The sequence below is a fragment of the Nomia melanderi genome, chromosome 4 (genome assembly GCF_051020985.1).
Source record: "Nomia melanderi isolate GNS246 chromosome 4, iyNomMela1, whole genome shotgun sequence".
Taxonomy (NCBI): Eukaryota; Metazoa; Arthropoda; class Insecta; order Hymenoptera; family Halictidae; genus Nomia; species Nomia melanderi.
This window is the reverse complement of record NC_135002.1, coordinates 6,001,293-6,016,817: the sequence shown is the minus strand read 5'-3', so window position 1 is coordinate 6,016,817 and position 15,525 is coordinate 6,001,293. Positions and strand designations below refer to the sequence as shown.

Sequence of the window (15,525 nt, the reverse complement as noted above, 5' to 3'; positions counted from 1 at the left end):
ACGGTACTAAGTTCACGAATGATCTAGAACGTGTTGCAGCATTGGCAGCGAACATGTTGATAAGCAACAAGTTGTAATTTGCAACTTTGCCTTCGGTTATGTTCTATTTTTATACCGCTCGATTATGGAATAATTCGTAACACGGAAAGGTAAGTGGTACCTTACCGTACGATATTGTTATTAAGTATCTTCCTTTTTCCTGCGAGCGATCTTTTCAATGTTGTATCGGTAACATTTGATTTCCTTCAATCGCACGTATTGTATTACCAATTATTTATGGTTACGGCCAATAAGACAACGAAAACAAAGCGTAATGGCCACGCGGACGAGTCATGTGACCTCGCGTTACGGATTCAGTTTCGGTCGGTTAAACTGTACACGCGTAATTACATCGCGAGGAATATTCCCTCAACTATAGACGTGTGATCCAATAAATCTCCGTTGGATATGCTCCCTTTTAATTGTAACACCTGCGATTACCGTGGGATTTTACACACTTGCGTCGACCTGTAAAAAACCCTCCGAATAAAAAAGATCATTGTCCGACACGAAGTTCTAACAGTCTTTCCAGTGGTTCACCGAAACGACCAAATGAGGAAAACTGAAATTTTATGTATCCCTCGGTTTCTCGAAATACTTCCGCGAGCACGCGAATTTTCATGAACTTCCGCAGCGTATTAACAAGCAGTTCCGTGGAAGTAATTAAATTACAGGAAGTTAACGAAGTCTTAATTAATATCCTTAACACATTAGCGTGTAAATATAACGAACCTTCACAAATAATTAAACGATTTTCGTTAACGCTTGTCGTTCTACCGTGAAGTTTCCTGCGTTTACATCACATAAATGCATAAATATAACATGCAGTAGATAACAAAGCTCCCAGATAGGATCTCTAACGCAACTTCATTCAGTTCCCAGTTCACTCGAAACTATTTCGAGCATCAAACTTCACCTACACCTAACACCAATCAAATCCCAATTCACAATACAAACTTTTCCATAAAAGAACGAAATTACAATAACCCAATGAACCTTCAACCCTTCGCGGACGAAGACTCTTTAAACTACACAAAACCTGCAACATATGAAGCTAAATTATCCATCGATATCCACCTGCTATTCAAGTAACTAAAACCTTCGTTCGCAACTTAGTATTCCAAATATGAACATTTCATCTCCCCGAAACGTCGACGATCCTCCAAAAAGGGCTGACCAAGCTTTCGACCGTAAATCGAGATCCTAATCAGATTACATATAATTCCCGATCCACGGAAGATCACTTTCGAAATTCAAATTCCGCCTACACCTGATATTAATCAAGCTCCACTTCGCAACACAAACCGCTCCATAAAACTATCAAATTACGGTAAGCCAGCGGAGCTTTGATAAAACTTTCGATTGTACATAGTTCGCGCCTGGATCGATGTAACCGTGTTCCCTGATCAAGGGTTGCCGGTTCCGATTTTATCGGCGATACTTTTATTATCAGAGTTTCGCACGTGGTTCACGTGCACGCCGGGCGTTTGATTTCGTCCGATTTCACTTGGAAACTCGTTTGAAAACGGTGGGACCCTTTGACACGTCCCGCCCCCGCCCCTCGCCGCCCTTACCGTCCCCGCCCGTCCGCCACCCTCTCCGGCCGAGCGTATCTCATCTCGTGGATCGGCCACGGGAATAAAAGGAGCTGAATGCCACCATATCGTTAAGAATCGTTCGCGGAATACTCCACTTGCGAAAGCGAGACAATTATCTGATCCGGCCGCGGAACGAAACAACGGCCAAATCGTTCTGACCGAGATCAGATGCGATCTGCGGACCGCCAACCACCCTCCTCCTCCGCCATCCTCCGCTCCCCGTCCCGCGAACCTCCCCCACGGACACGAGAAGAAGAAACTCTCGTTGTTCCGATCAGTTAACGCTAATGAGCGATATATTTGGAAGACCGGCCGCAGCCGTTGCGGTTCTTTCATATCGGCGCGCGGCTCTGCGTGGCTCGAGGATTATCGTCTACGAATATTCTAGGAATGGTTGATCAGTTTTCTTCGGTACATTGAATCGAGAAATATTCTGCAAATTGATTTCGATTATCAAGAACCGATTGATCGTGTCCAGTTGAGAATTAACCCTTAAGGGATTTCAATCGACTTACCGCGAGAAAATACCGTATAGATAACAAGCGGAAACAAATTCAGAAGTGACCTAGTATAGTACCTGTTAATTGTGAATATTACAACAATAACAGTAATAAGAATAATAAAATTAAGTTCAGATGAAGTTTCTTAATTAGCTCGTACAGATGTATTCATATCGAAATTGAATTCCTGCGTTCGCTCGAAGACGAAAGGTGAATTCTGTAAGTCAACAACTGTAAAATATTCGATCGTAAATAGATCGATAGTAAACTGTCCGCTCTAAATGCACAAACATCCACTAGCACACTCTGCAGCGCTAAATCCCGTTTGCCAGGGAACCGCGTCTCAAACCAGAGAATTTCCCTCCATTGTTCCAGCGTCTACTTTTTATCAAGCGGAGTCATCTCTCATCGGACATCATCTTCTAAATTTCTACGCGGCCAGCCAACCGCGAACGTTCCGCCGAGAGGAAATCGGGAATCGCCGTAACGCGTGGGATTCCAATCGGCACGCAAATACGGCTGCAAGCGTTGCCCGCGTTGGGTTCGCATACGTCAATATATCGAGCACGGAGTCAGCGGTATCTGCGATCCTAGCGGACGGAACCGGACCAGAGCCGCCCTTGCCCCTGCTGTCCGCGTTATCTCGAGGACTTGAGAAAACGCAGACGCTACGCGGCGTTCGGGGCTAATCTGGCCGGTTATCTGGGCCTTAAAAATCACCGCCGCGAGGCCAGAGACAACGGGACAGAATCTGGGGAACTTCGAGTGTGCGAGAACCTTCCTGCGCAGGTTCGCGGATCGAATGACACCGCTGGGATGACAAAAGTCCTGCGCACCGAATGTTAGTTGTATTACTGACGTGGATCGCTTTTTGGTTACTTCGAGCCGAGTATCGCTTAAGAAGAGAATTTATCAATCAATACTGATCGTAAGGCTTCTGAAGATACGGTGATTCCTTTTGCAGATGTCTGTATCGCTACGACAAGCTAGAACTATTGCACGCTAATTCTATAACTAACAGAATGATAATATATCAATTAACACGTTGAATGGTCACCGGTGACCCGTGACCAAATCGCATTACTAGAGTTCATTCTAACACTATAAATCATACTACCTAGTATAGTAATATTCAGCTACATGCAGCAGTAATAATTATTCTTTCGGTCTCGTGTATGTTGCCCTATGAACACGTGGCATTCGTGTTAATTCTACGCTGATTCTACAACAAGTAGAATAATAGTGTGTCAACTAACAAGCTAATAAGTCTATTAACCGAACTCCGCCTCACAAAGCAAAGCCATAGACCGAGCCAAAAGGCAACCCGCGAAAATCCGATCGCATCGAGCCCGGACCGGTAATTAGAGCGCGGCATGAAAGACCATCAGATTTACGCGATCCACGAGGATCACGACAAAAGAATGCATTCGATAAGGGTGTGTGAGCGGCACAAACGGCAGATACGACCGCGAACGTACGTATTGTTCCGAGCGGCGCGGTCCGCGACCGAGATTATTCATATCCACGTGGTGGTTGCCGCGCGGCCGCCGACCGGTATTGTCGATTAGTCGTAGGCGATGCTTTTGATCGGCGGATCGTACGAACGTGACGGTCGGGCAGGTTAAAATCTGCTATCGGTGGGTATCAGCTCATTACGCTAATATTCACTCGGAATGCCGGCCCGATACCGTATCTCGATCGTGCCTCTCGCGTTTCGCGAATGCCTTTTTGCGCTCTGTGTGTCTCCTCCGCGTGCGGTGTCCCTCGCAGCGCAACCAGTACTTACACGTGTGCACGGGTCGCGCCATTTTTGGGCCTGCGACCGTCTCTCTCTCTATGCGCGCCTGTGTCTGTGTGTCTCTCTAGCTCTATCCTTCTCTTCTTCTTCGCGGACATATATATTTACGCTTATATGCACGTATAAGTCTCTGTTCCTATGTTTCTCTTAGTCTTTCTTGTACATTTGGGATGGCCCACTTTTGAAACGAACTCTTACGTCATAAGTATCGTTGATACTTAACAGAGTTCATTCGTTAAGGTAACTGTATGAGTTCTGTGTGGGATTCAGTGTACTGCTGAAAATAATTGATCATATAGACATTTGACGATTTAAATGATTAGGCCATCTTACACGGAATCATACTATATGAATCTGTACCTTTCATCTTATATGAAATTCATCTATAGCACTATCTTCCTCTTGCTTTCCTTATGTGTGTGACTATTCGCGAATGTATATGATCAACTGTACCGCTATCTTTCTCTTGCTGTTTGTATATGCGTATATCAGTGTGCACGCGTGTACCGCTATCTCTTTTTCTCTTTCCCTCTCATTCCTCTGTTCCCAGTCTTTCTCTGTACCATTCCCAATAACCGCAGCACCGCGAAATCGTATCCGCGATTCCAATCGGGACCCCGGTCTCTCAGTTTGATTTTACGCTGCGACTGTGCAACGCGCAAGGCAGGGTTCATTCGTTTTAGAGAGGGGTCCATAGATCCCGGACAGCACGGGGGCATTTCATCGTTGGAAATCAACGTATAATCTCAATGTCCCGGCAATTTGTGACAATGATTCCGTTTATCGATTTTATAGCTAACTTTCGTAATTAATTAATCCTGATCTGAAAAGGTCTCCTCGGATTCCCCTCGAACAACCCAAATTATCCACACGATCTCGCAGAAAAATTCACGCGAGAAACGTCCATAAAAGATATCGATCGCGGGCTATCGAACATAGTCCTAAGCGCGGTGCCGCGCATCGCGACATTCCTTGCCCAACGATCCCCTAAAAACCGCGGAAGACGCGCGGATCGTCATCCCTCCGGCCTATCCAGCGGGATCAGCACACTCGCGCGTATCTAATAAACCTTATCGCGGTCGGCCGATCAAAAAAATTCTCGGAACAAACGTGGCGCACCCGTTGGAAGCCGGGAAGAAAGGGGAGGACGAGCCGAAACAAGAAGAAAAGAGCCTAGAAAAGGAGAAGAGAAGCGAGAGGGAGAGAGAGAGAGGGAGAGAGAGAGGATTATCGTAGCGGCAGAGGCCGGCAGAAAAGGGGAACGGTTCCAGTTGTGTCCAGCATCGTAGGTACATCGTGGTTATCGGCGTAAAGCCGCGTTTACACGCGTGTAAAGCTGGTACGAGGTCTGGTTGACACACCGGAGCGACTATGGGGAACGCGCCGCGCGAGGGCAGCGAGCGAGCGGAAGGATACCAACGGACAGTGCGACGAAGACAGAAACACGGAGAACAGTGAGAGGAGAAAGAGGATCTTCGAAAGAAGACACGGGGCGGGAGGGAGGTAGGGAAAGATGGGAGGAGAGAGAAGAGGACGAGCGGACGGACGTGGCAAGAAGAAGAAGGAGAAGAAACTCGCGGACACCATTCCAACGATGCCAGGGCCGTGTCGTAACAGGCCGGAGTGACACCACAATGCGGTGTAGCAATTTGTAGGCTCGCCCTTCGTCCTTCCTCCCCGCGCGGTGTGTGTCTCCCTCGGAGCGTTCTCCTCTCGCAGCCTCCTCCAGCAGCCGGCCTCCTCTTCCTTCCTCTCCGGTTTGTATTTATGAGCCGAGGGCCCGGAGAACGCCTGTATCGGGGCGCTAGCTGTCTCCCTCCGCCTCGGGGACCAAAGGAGGAGGACCGCGCGCGCGCGGGGGAAGGGACCGGCGCGCACGGAAACGAGTACGGGGTCCGTACTCCTTCACCCGAACGAACAAACCGCCCGATCGAACAAGAAAACGGGGAAGAAAGGAGGAAAGAAGAGAAAGAGGGGGAGGAGGAGAAGGGCACCGTGGGGGCTAACTAGACGAGATCAACGCCGCGATAGTTGTCTCTCCTGGATTTCTTCGCGGAGAAGACGCGGGATAGAGAGCGGTGGAGGAACGGAGGCGGATAGACGCGAGAGGGGACAAGCGAGAAGGAAGGCAGAGGGATAGAGAGGGGAAACACACATCGCCGGAAGAGACATCTGCGGCGGTCGGATTCATGCGTTTGCGCGGAATAAGGGGACCCGGCCGTGGAAGGTAAGGGACGCTGATGGACCTTCCTTCCACGTTTCTTCTTCTTCTTGTTTCTTCTTGCTGTTCGTCGGTCGCTCCTTGTTCTTCCTCCTGGTTCCCCTTCTTTCCCTCGCTGCGCGTTCCTCGTCCTCTCCCTCGCATCCCCCTTCACCGCCCTGCTGCGTCCCTTTCACGTCACCCGCTCATTGCACACACCGCCGGCCGATCGACACTGATAGCCGCAACGACTCCTCTCGCGGGTAACCGGCTACGACGGAATTTGCGACCCCGCCGCTTTTGTGCCCCTCGTTCGGGGACACCACATTAATCGAAGGAGAAAGTGTGTCTCACCCCTTCTCGTAGCGACGCGTTCGGAAGGATTTCGAGAACACCGTGTGCGATTCTGGCATTGAGTCACAGACATTGTACAAATATTTCGTATCACTTTTCGCCAATCGTCCTCTGTCGCTTCCGATGTCGACAGCATCCCTTAACCCCTGCTTCCTCGATTTATCTCGAATGGAACACGATTGTTTGCGCTACTTAATTCCACCGCAATTCTATAGACACGGATGGTAAGAAAAACACGAGAACATCGCAGATTTCATTAGATTTATTCGTGAACAGAGTGATTCGTGTCGTCGAGTTTCATGCGGAGGCTGCTAAAAGGAAGATTCATCAATTCCACTGAAAACATTAGAAAATACACCACCAACTTTCGTACAATCCCAAATCCACCGGAAACATCTAACAATCCCCAAGCACATTGACAAGAACCTTCGACCGCAGGATCACATTCAAGAATAAAAGAAACAGACCCCAGGGATACCGCTGACCGACACCCACGAACAAGGACATTCGATCACGAGGCACACGAAAAAGAGGATATCGAGGCTGCCGCTATCGACGCATCAGACGGAAAAAAGGAGAGGCGAGACGATGGAGAGCGAGGACGGGAGGCGTCGCTATTAGCGCGTCGGCGGGCGATTACAACGGGAACGGGTACTGCAAAACGATCCTCGAACCTCTCCCCCCTTTCCCCCGTTCGTCTTTCCTGCCTACGGGGTTTCCGTTCTCTCGCCATCTCGCCGAAACAAGCCGATGGCGCGCGGAGATATTATTTACGGTGGAACACGATTCAATAAAACATTCTATAAAGTCATTGGTTATTAATTTGACGGCTGAACGCGACGGGGGGTGATTGCTGCCTCTCCGCGGGATGCCTTTTATCCCTGGCATCGACGATTACCGGCACGATACAAGGGGACCCGGGACTCTCCGCCTGCCCGTCCTCCTCCTTCTTCTTGTACGCGAAACCACGGCACCATCCGTCTGTCCGGGGACCCGATAAGTCGGAACGGCGCGTTTTCAACGGAAAATAATCAAGATTAAGGGGGTGTTTCTTATTATTGAGGAGGCTCGATCGTGAACTGGCTTCGGGAGGATCGAACGCTTCAAAGGGAAACATGGCGGAACCGTGGACGGGGATGGTACTATAGCTTCGTTGGCAAATCACGAAGTATTCCTTGCCTTTGGTTTTGTTAGTCGACTTCGAGTACAGGAGAAGATAATTAGAACTGGGGCGTCGGTGGACGATATCAGTCAATTACGCTAATTAGAGACCGACGACCGAAAAGGTTAGCGTGAGACGAGTTTAACGAGTTAACATAAAGGTGATGCCGATTTTCCTAAATATTCGCGATAATCGACAGCACTGTTCAAGTGAATTGAGGATCAATAACATCTCATTAACACCCACAAATGTTTTTCAATGTTTCAATCTCAATTGCGGCCATCGGATATCGGATATCCCTAGATATCGTACAAGGTAATCGACTCCGTTCGATCTGCTTCGCCACCGTACAATTAAGTCGAGACCGAACCGGCGTTTACGCTACAAAAAACTATATTTGTATCAATTCGAGTTCCGATGAACCAGTCTTGCAAGACCTCTAACAAAAATCGCAGCCTGCTGCCGGTGATCGCGAGCATTCCGCGCCCGAGACCCATTCAATTCAAATTCCAGCCGCGGGTATCTTTTTCATAAACCCATTACGAATTCTCGCGGATCCCATCCCGAACTGTTCGGACCGAGTGCCGTTCCGCGATCGTCGAACTCGCTCTCGATAAAGTGCGGCCGCGCGATTCGAGCCTCTTGGACCCGATCCTCCATATCGGTATCGGCGCCCGGCGCAAAACGAAAAGAGGAGAAAAGAGCGGGAAAGAAGCCAATCGGAGAAAAGAAGGAGGAAAAGAACCGGCAGAGGAACTAACGATACCCTAATCCCTCAACGGATCGACGCATTCTGGCGTCCCTGCGACCGAATACATGGAAAACGGACGCAATAAGGAACTAGCCGGTAATAAGGAGTACCCGCCGATCACGGTGGCCGATATCCAAAATGGTAAAACGGTTTTCGCCGCGAGGACACCGGAGATACGCGCGCAGATAAGCCGCGGGACTCGAGCCGATCCCGCGGCGGCGGATTTTCTGCGCCTCCCGGTGGATTCTCACGGCTCGGAGAGGATCGGGCACGGGAAAACGCGAGCCACGACCGACAGATAAAACAAGAAAGATCGGGTAGAACGACGGAAAAGAAAAAAGATGTAAAAGAATCGCATCTGACGTCGATTATTCGTAATCTCTGGCGCGGTGCGCGCGTTCGCCAGCTCGCACGAACGCTTATCGTCGACGGGGACCGTGCCTCTTCCGCGAAGGACGTATCTGCGAGCGTGAAAACGTAATCGCGACCGGCGACGCCGCGTCCTTTCGCCTGAAATCGTCCAAACTTTTGTTGCACAACCGTTCGTTCGCTCGCTCGCTCGCCCGCTCGCGCGCGCTTTAGAATCCTACACGGCGATAACGCGGAGATAGCGTAATCTTTAAGGCGATCGCGTTATTCCGTCGCGGATTTCAGGCACGTATCGCCGTCGCGGCGTAAATTTTAACGATTTCTTCGGAGTTACGATCCCCGTTGTATCGCTTTACGCGGGGATTCTGACGCGTTCGTCGAATAAAAATAATCGGATAGCAGCCCGATCGTTTTTGTTTATTCCCTCAATCGGCTTACGTACGCTTGCCAACGTCATCAACGAACGAACGATGTTTAATTTCATTTCAAAGATGGGCCACTGCTCCGCTTCCCCCTCGACCCATTTAGTTTGAACTTTTGACGATCTGCTTTCAAGGTATTACTTCGAAGTATACATCTACAGCTCTATAAACGTTACGGTCAATCTCAATCAGCGAATCCCTAATTAACTGCACCGCCGAGGACCGAGAGCCAACGCAACGGTCACCGTATCGCCACTTTTATGGTACAATTTACTCGAAACCCGAAATGTACATCCATTCCCGACAATTCCTCGCGTCATTCACGCTTCGAAATAAATCTCTCCTGTTACAGTTTCCTCCCGAAACGATAAAGAATCGAGAGATAAAGGCTGGACGTTTACGGCCCCCGAGAAAAGAACTGGCCTGTGCATTCCGGGCAGCTCCGATTCTAACATAAATCCTTAAGCAGCGTCGAGCGACACGCGTTATCGTGGCCGCCAATTAAAGCCATTGACTTCCACGACTCGGATCGATACGATCGTGGGCCGGCCGGGACCGTTGCACAAATTCGTATCAGCCGTTTCGTCTCCTCCTCTGTTCTTTCCGTTCCTTTCTTTCTTTTTCTTTTCCTTTTCCTTTTTTCGTTCTGTTCGTTTTCCGTCGATCTCAGCGTAAAACGATCGAGGCCAGACGGCGGAGAGAGATCGCGGGTGCCGATTTCGCGGGATCGTTCGTCCCTCGCCCGCCCTTCCGTCGCGGCCCAAGGGATCTCGCGTGGCCCGCGATCACGAAAGTCGTCGGCCACTTTCACGTGGAGGCCGACGGCAGCGGCGGCGGCGGCGGCGGCGGCGGCGGCGGCGACCCGTCGATCCGGGTGTCTCGCCATTTTCACCGGGTTTCTTTTCGTTCTTTCGTCCGGTTCCGTGCGTCCTCGGAATGCTACGTTTCTCGTTGCCTACTCCCACGTCTGTTCGCTGACGCTTCGACTGCTACCGAATTCCGATCACATAACTTACTGTATAGAATTATCAGAAATTCATTTACCGATTTTTTACATTTTCATCGTTTAAATCTTTGACTTTTTATCTCGCGTTTTCAAGTTAACCTGGCCCTTAAAATTTGAAATTTTACTTCGAAAAGTTGAGTTTCCGAGTAACCAAGACTCCGAACGATCTAGATCGCGAAATGTAGCGACTTCGTTAATCGAGTTACTTCGTCTGTGTCCCTCTCCCATCTTTCTGCTCGAAAAGAATTTTTGGCAAAACGAATCGATTTCTGTTATTTCGTTTTATTGTACTTTCGTTCCATTTCTCTTATTGTCTATACTTTTTCCCTCGGTCGCATGGTCAGCGGTCCACCCTGTTCACCGGGACGTTAATGTCCCCGGTAATTATTGGGAACGACGGGACGAGCGCGTTGCCGCTAATTGGGAGCACCTGTAATTGAGTTAATAACGAGCAAAAGCAAAGCGAGCCCGGTCTACCGGCTTTCGTTTATGTCGCCCGGCTCTTACTCAACACTCGGAAGACCGGATCGGACATCTTTGAGAGATCCTAATTAGCGATGATATCCTGTTCCGCGGAATTCGATAATATCGATGAGTTTCATATTTAAGCACCGTTACGGAGAATTGAGATGTATTCAAGACCGATTGCCCCTTCTTCAGATTCAATTTAATTCGTACAGCGCTAGAACTACCGCACCAGTCGAAACGACTAGTTTCGATTTCTTTGTCTCGCAGTTATTGATATTTTAACCCTTTGCGGACGGATGTCGGCATTTCGGTATGATGGAATGTTCGTATTTCGAAGGCCAACTCGCGAACAAATGATTTAATCAGTCGAATAGCGAGAGATCAGAACGTAGTTTCCTATTAATTCTATTAATTAAGGAGTTTACATGTAATTTAGTTTCATATCTTGAAAGTTTTGTGCGATTCAAAGAATCTTCAAAGGGTTAAAAGCGTTGAATATTCGAAATGATCTTAAAAATAAATAGTTTCCCATGAACACTATAATGAATGTCCGAAGAAACTGAAAATTGTTGTTACAATTTTTATAGGGATTGCATACTTAGTATTAAATACTTGGTAGTTCTAGCGTTAAATGTTTCGTTTGGAATCTTGCATCTTGGCAATTTTCGCGGCAATTATTTGGAAATTGGGACTGAAGTTTTCAGCAATTTCGAGGCTCGTCTTTGGTTAATTCGTTAACCGAGGATAACGAATGGATTTTCATCAATGATGAACACTGATCTAGGGAAGTTCAGTAGGATTCTTAAAAAATGTTCCACAAATATGTGTTGCAATCTTAAGATCGCATTCTATTACTCAGAATGAAAACGTCATTTGATTTAAGATCAATTATCTGTACTTCGTAGAAAGAGAATTCTAATAATATTTGCAATTACACGGGTTATAGGGGTTGTGACCTACGAACGTGGAAAGATCGGTCACACGCTGGCACGAACTAAAAGTTACTAGACGCGTGTCCATTTTAATCCACGAATTGACATTTACTACTCGACGACAAAAATAAAAAGTGAACCAGATGTGATAAAAAATTGACATTTTAAATAAACCTCGTAACATTCTCAAGGTCACTCTGAAGATGAAAATAGTCTCTTTACAACATAACCGTACTAATAACATTCAAGCGTAACAATCGACGTAACTTCCAAGTTGTTCAACCTAACCAAAAAAAAAACAGGAGATTTCGTATTGTATAACGTTTAGATTCCAAAAGTACTTGCCTGGCATTCAGAAAGGTTAACCAATCCATCCTCTACCAGCAATTCCGTATTCCTCCATGACGAATAACAAAAAAAGATTGGCTGTTTTGACGGACAGTCAGGGAAAAGCGCGAAGGTCGTTATTAATTTCAATAATTCCAAGCGACAGGTTCAATTTTTATCGAGTCGAAATTGCGACGGTCCCGATATCGCTAGCGTACACACGCGGTCAAGCGCTGCATGCGTGGTCGACCACGTGACCCGCGGTGAGGTCAGCTGACAAGTAAAGACCTGTCCAGTGACAACGTCCTGTCTCTCTCGCAGGTAACGTTACACCGACACAGACGAGAAAAAAGGTACACTCGCGCGAATTATCACGTTATATTAATCAGTCGTCGGAAGGTTAACTAAAAAATACATTTCGATAAACTTCCGCCGCTTTCCGATAGAATTTCGCTCGGCGTGCATTCCCGCCAATTCGATGGCATCCAGCGATACGATTGGCTGGGTGTAAGGGCGGGAATTCGCGACACGTTCGAGAGGGTAAAATCGTTCGATCGAAATAGGAGACGTTCGTTTAGTAGGGAATAACAAGCGGCACCGACTATTCAGTAGAATCCGCATGGCAGGCGAAAGCGACTAGTGGAAACGCAGCCTGACAGCATACGACGCCCAATCACCTGTCAAGCAACGTGGCGACCGGCTAGAAGCACGCCTGCGAGAAACCCGTTCGTCCCGAGCAGCTCTCGCGACAGACACGATTCGAACACACGCGGTAGACGATCGGCCGGATAACAACGGGAACAAGGAAAAGCGTTCGGACGGATACTTAGAAACGGAATCACATCGGCTACGACTCACGTTTCAGCGGTTTCGGGTTGCTCTGCTTGCGACGTGACATCCTCTGCGTTCTGCCATCACCATCACCAAATCAGCGGCACCGACATGCTGGACGTCGTTAGAGGCACGGGACCGGAGAAGACGAGGATCGGTCGTCGCAGATCGTCGTGACTTCGTCGACATATAACAAACGAACCACAGGCACACGAGACGAGGATCAGCGTTGGACGAAAACAAAAATGGACTAATACGGGACGACAAAGCTTTCGGGCAAGAAATACAGGGGACGAGAAGCGGTGAACAGCGACGGAACACTATCGAGGCACAGAAACGTTTCCCGAATTCGCCGGACGGACAACGGTTCTAGTCGTTGCACGGTTCCAAACCGTTCTCAACGTTCGTTTCCTTTCGATTTCGTTTTTTGTCTTATACCGCGGCTCCACGGACCCGGTTATCGCGTTTTCCACGCACAAGTGCCGACGGAGAACGCATACACACACCACGACGGATCGTACCGCGGCCGCTGTCAGCGAGCAACTAAACAAACGCGATACCAAACAACCCCCACTCCCGCGAACGCAGCGTGACTACGGGAACGGGAAGTGGGGAGAGGCTCCGCCCACTACGCGCGTTCCCTTTCCAGGAGCGGGAAATTTTGAACTCCGTTATCGACCGAGACCGGTGTCGAGGCTGCAGATGGCGACAGCAGACCTGAATGCAGATTATTCGAAGCATCCAATAAATACCATTTTGGGCGATGAGGTATTTCAAATGAATGTTTATTTATCATTTAGAAATATTATGGGGAAGGTCGCTTACTGAACAAATGTTACGCCAAATAGAATCGAGGACAAGTAGTCTTTGCGGACGTTACGTTTCAAATTAATTATTCAAATTTGGCAGTAATGTTGTATTTAGAATATGGCACCTGTTATAAATAGAATTACGAATATAGTGAAATTACGATGTGTCGCCATGGACAAGGTAATACATGAAACATATCGAGTTCGTTACTTTTTCACGAAAGAATAGTCTGATATTTTACTTAACCTGCTTTCAGATGAATCTTCCTCGTTTTATAAGAAATAATCGTACAAACAAGGGTATATAATACCAACACCGTAAATGGCCAGTAGATTTAATGCCCTCTTTATACAAGCACAGACTACTTACTGGATAGAACGGACATCTTGTGGGACTTCGTGTTATCTAGAATTCGTTACCGACACCATAAAGAATAGTTTTACTCGATTAAAGCTCTTGTTATTTTTACAGTCATGCATCAGAAAATTTCTAAATGCTTTCTAATATAAATTAGCTCTGGTCTGCTTATCTAAAAAAATTGAGTGTTCTCTAGCTACATCGGTCCTAAAATAAAAGAATTTCCATTACTCGGCTGGTAATAAAATTACTACCATAAATTGTACTATCGACGAGACATAGATAGACCAGTGTTTCCCAACCTGTGGCCGTCGCCCCACAGGGAGCAATTTGAAATTTAAAATATCACTTCCATATATTTCACAATATTTACGCACGCAAACAAAATAACAAAAATATTATAATGAACATTATAAAAATATTATAATATATAGGGCAGCATAAGAATTTTAGAAAAGCTGTGGTGGGGCATGACACAAAAAGGTTGGGAAACACTGTGATAAACTGTTTTCGTGTATAAATCGTTGTTAAACGTAGCAAACAGAAACCAAGATATAAAGTAATTTTTAAGGTATAACTGTTTCAGAGAAATTGTACATTACACGATATCCATTCGATTACAATTGCCTTTTCCTAGAGGAATTAAATACCGATGTATCGGTTCGAATGTAATTCTTAAACTCGCCACTCTTAATCGTAGAGGGCATATCAAAACATCTGCTGTTTTTAGACAATCGGTATTTCAGATTATCGAACACGAAGTTCCATGAGATGTCCTGTCTATCCTGTCTCTCATGGGTGTTATTACTTCTGAAACATTGACAACCGTCGATACTGAAGATACCGCGTGTACCGACGAATGTTTGTTTTGCGAGGAAATCCCAGGACAAGTCAGTTAATTTTATTATTCAATATTCCAGATTATACAACCTCAAACAAACAAGTAAATACAAACAATCGTTCACGATCACGTCGCTATGTTGATTGAAACCATAAGAAAAGCCAAAAAACGTCACGCGAGCTCCGGCAATCATTAAAATTACCAACGACTGATTAATTCCTAGTATTATAAATAATCATTCCAGACGAACAAATAAACCATTTCTATCGGCAATACACGAACTCCTCCGACGTTGCAATTTTCGTGGTGGCACGCAGTACTCTTATCGTTCTTGTTTACTTCTGTTGAACGTGTTGCAACTGTGCTTTCCTGTTGATTTTCAGCCACGCGTCGGAGGCAACGCCGGTTTCCGTTCTCCGACTGCAATTCCTACGGTGTCATTGTTTCTTTGAACGTAAACACGTCGATGACCAATTATTTTTATGCTCCTACTATCGATACGTTCTATTTTCGGTGCGGACGATACAATAAAGTTCGCACGTCCGCCCTGAGGAACAACAAACGAATAAACGTTTCGACAAGTACCCGCAGCTCTTCCATTGAACGTATTTTTAACCGTGAGATGCCATGCTTACGTGATACTTTCCGCGAAGGGCTCTGACCCGTTTAACATCAGACACGCCCCACGCTTTCAGAACCGTGACTACCGTGCCACTGGCCACTGCAACTGTGCGTGCTGCAACATATGTTCCAATGATTC

The 15,525-nt window shown here is 47.1% G+C and overlaps 1 protein-coding gene across 3 annotated transcripts in view; it reads right to left on the bottom strand.

The window, feature by feature from the left end:
• ush (Zinc finger protein ush) overlaps window positions 1-13,927 on the bottom strand; it is a 237,980-nt gene extending 224,053 nt beyond the window's left edge. Inside the window, exons 1-2 of one of the 3 annotated variants that reach the window (XM_031994371.2) lie at window positions 13,814-13,927; window positions 12,785-13,474 (exon numbers count right to left, since the gene is read on the bottom strand). In XM_031994371.2, coding sequence (XP_031850231.1) covers window positions 12,785-12,824 — 40 coding nt within the window. In that variant the 5' untranslated portion in view covers window positions 12,825-13,474; window positions 13,814-13,927. Of the gene's footprint in view, window positions 1-11,944; window positions 12,341-12,784 lie in introns of those variants that run through there. The other 2 variants (XM_031994370.2, XM_076367028.1) reach the window with 2 other exon arrangements.
• Between the last annotated feature and the right edge of the window lie 1,598 nt (window positions 13,928-15,525).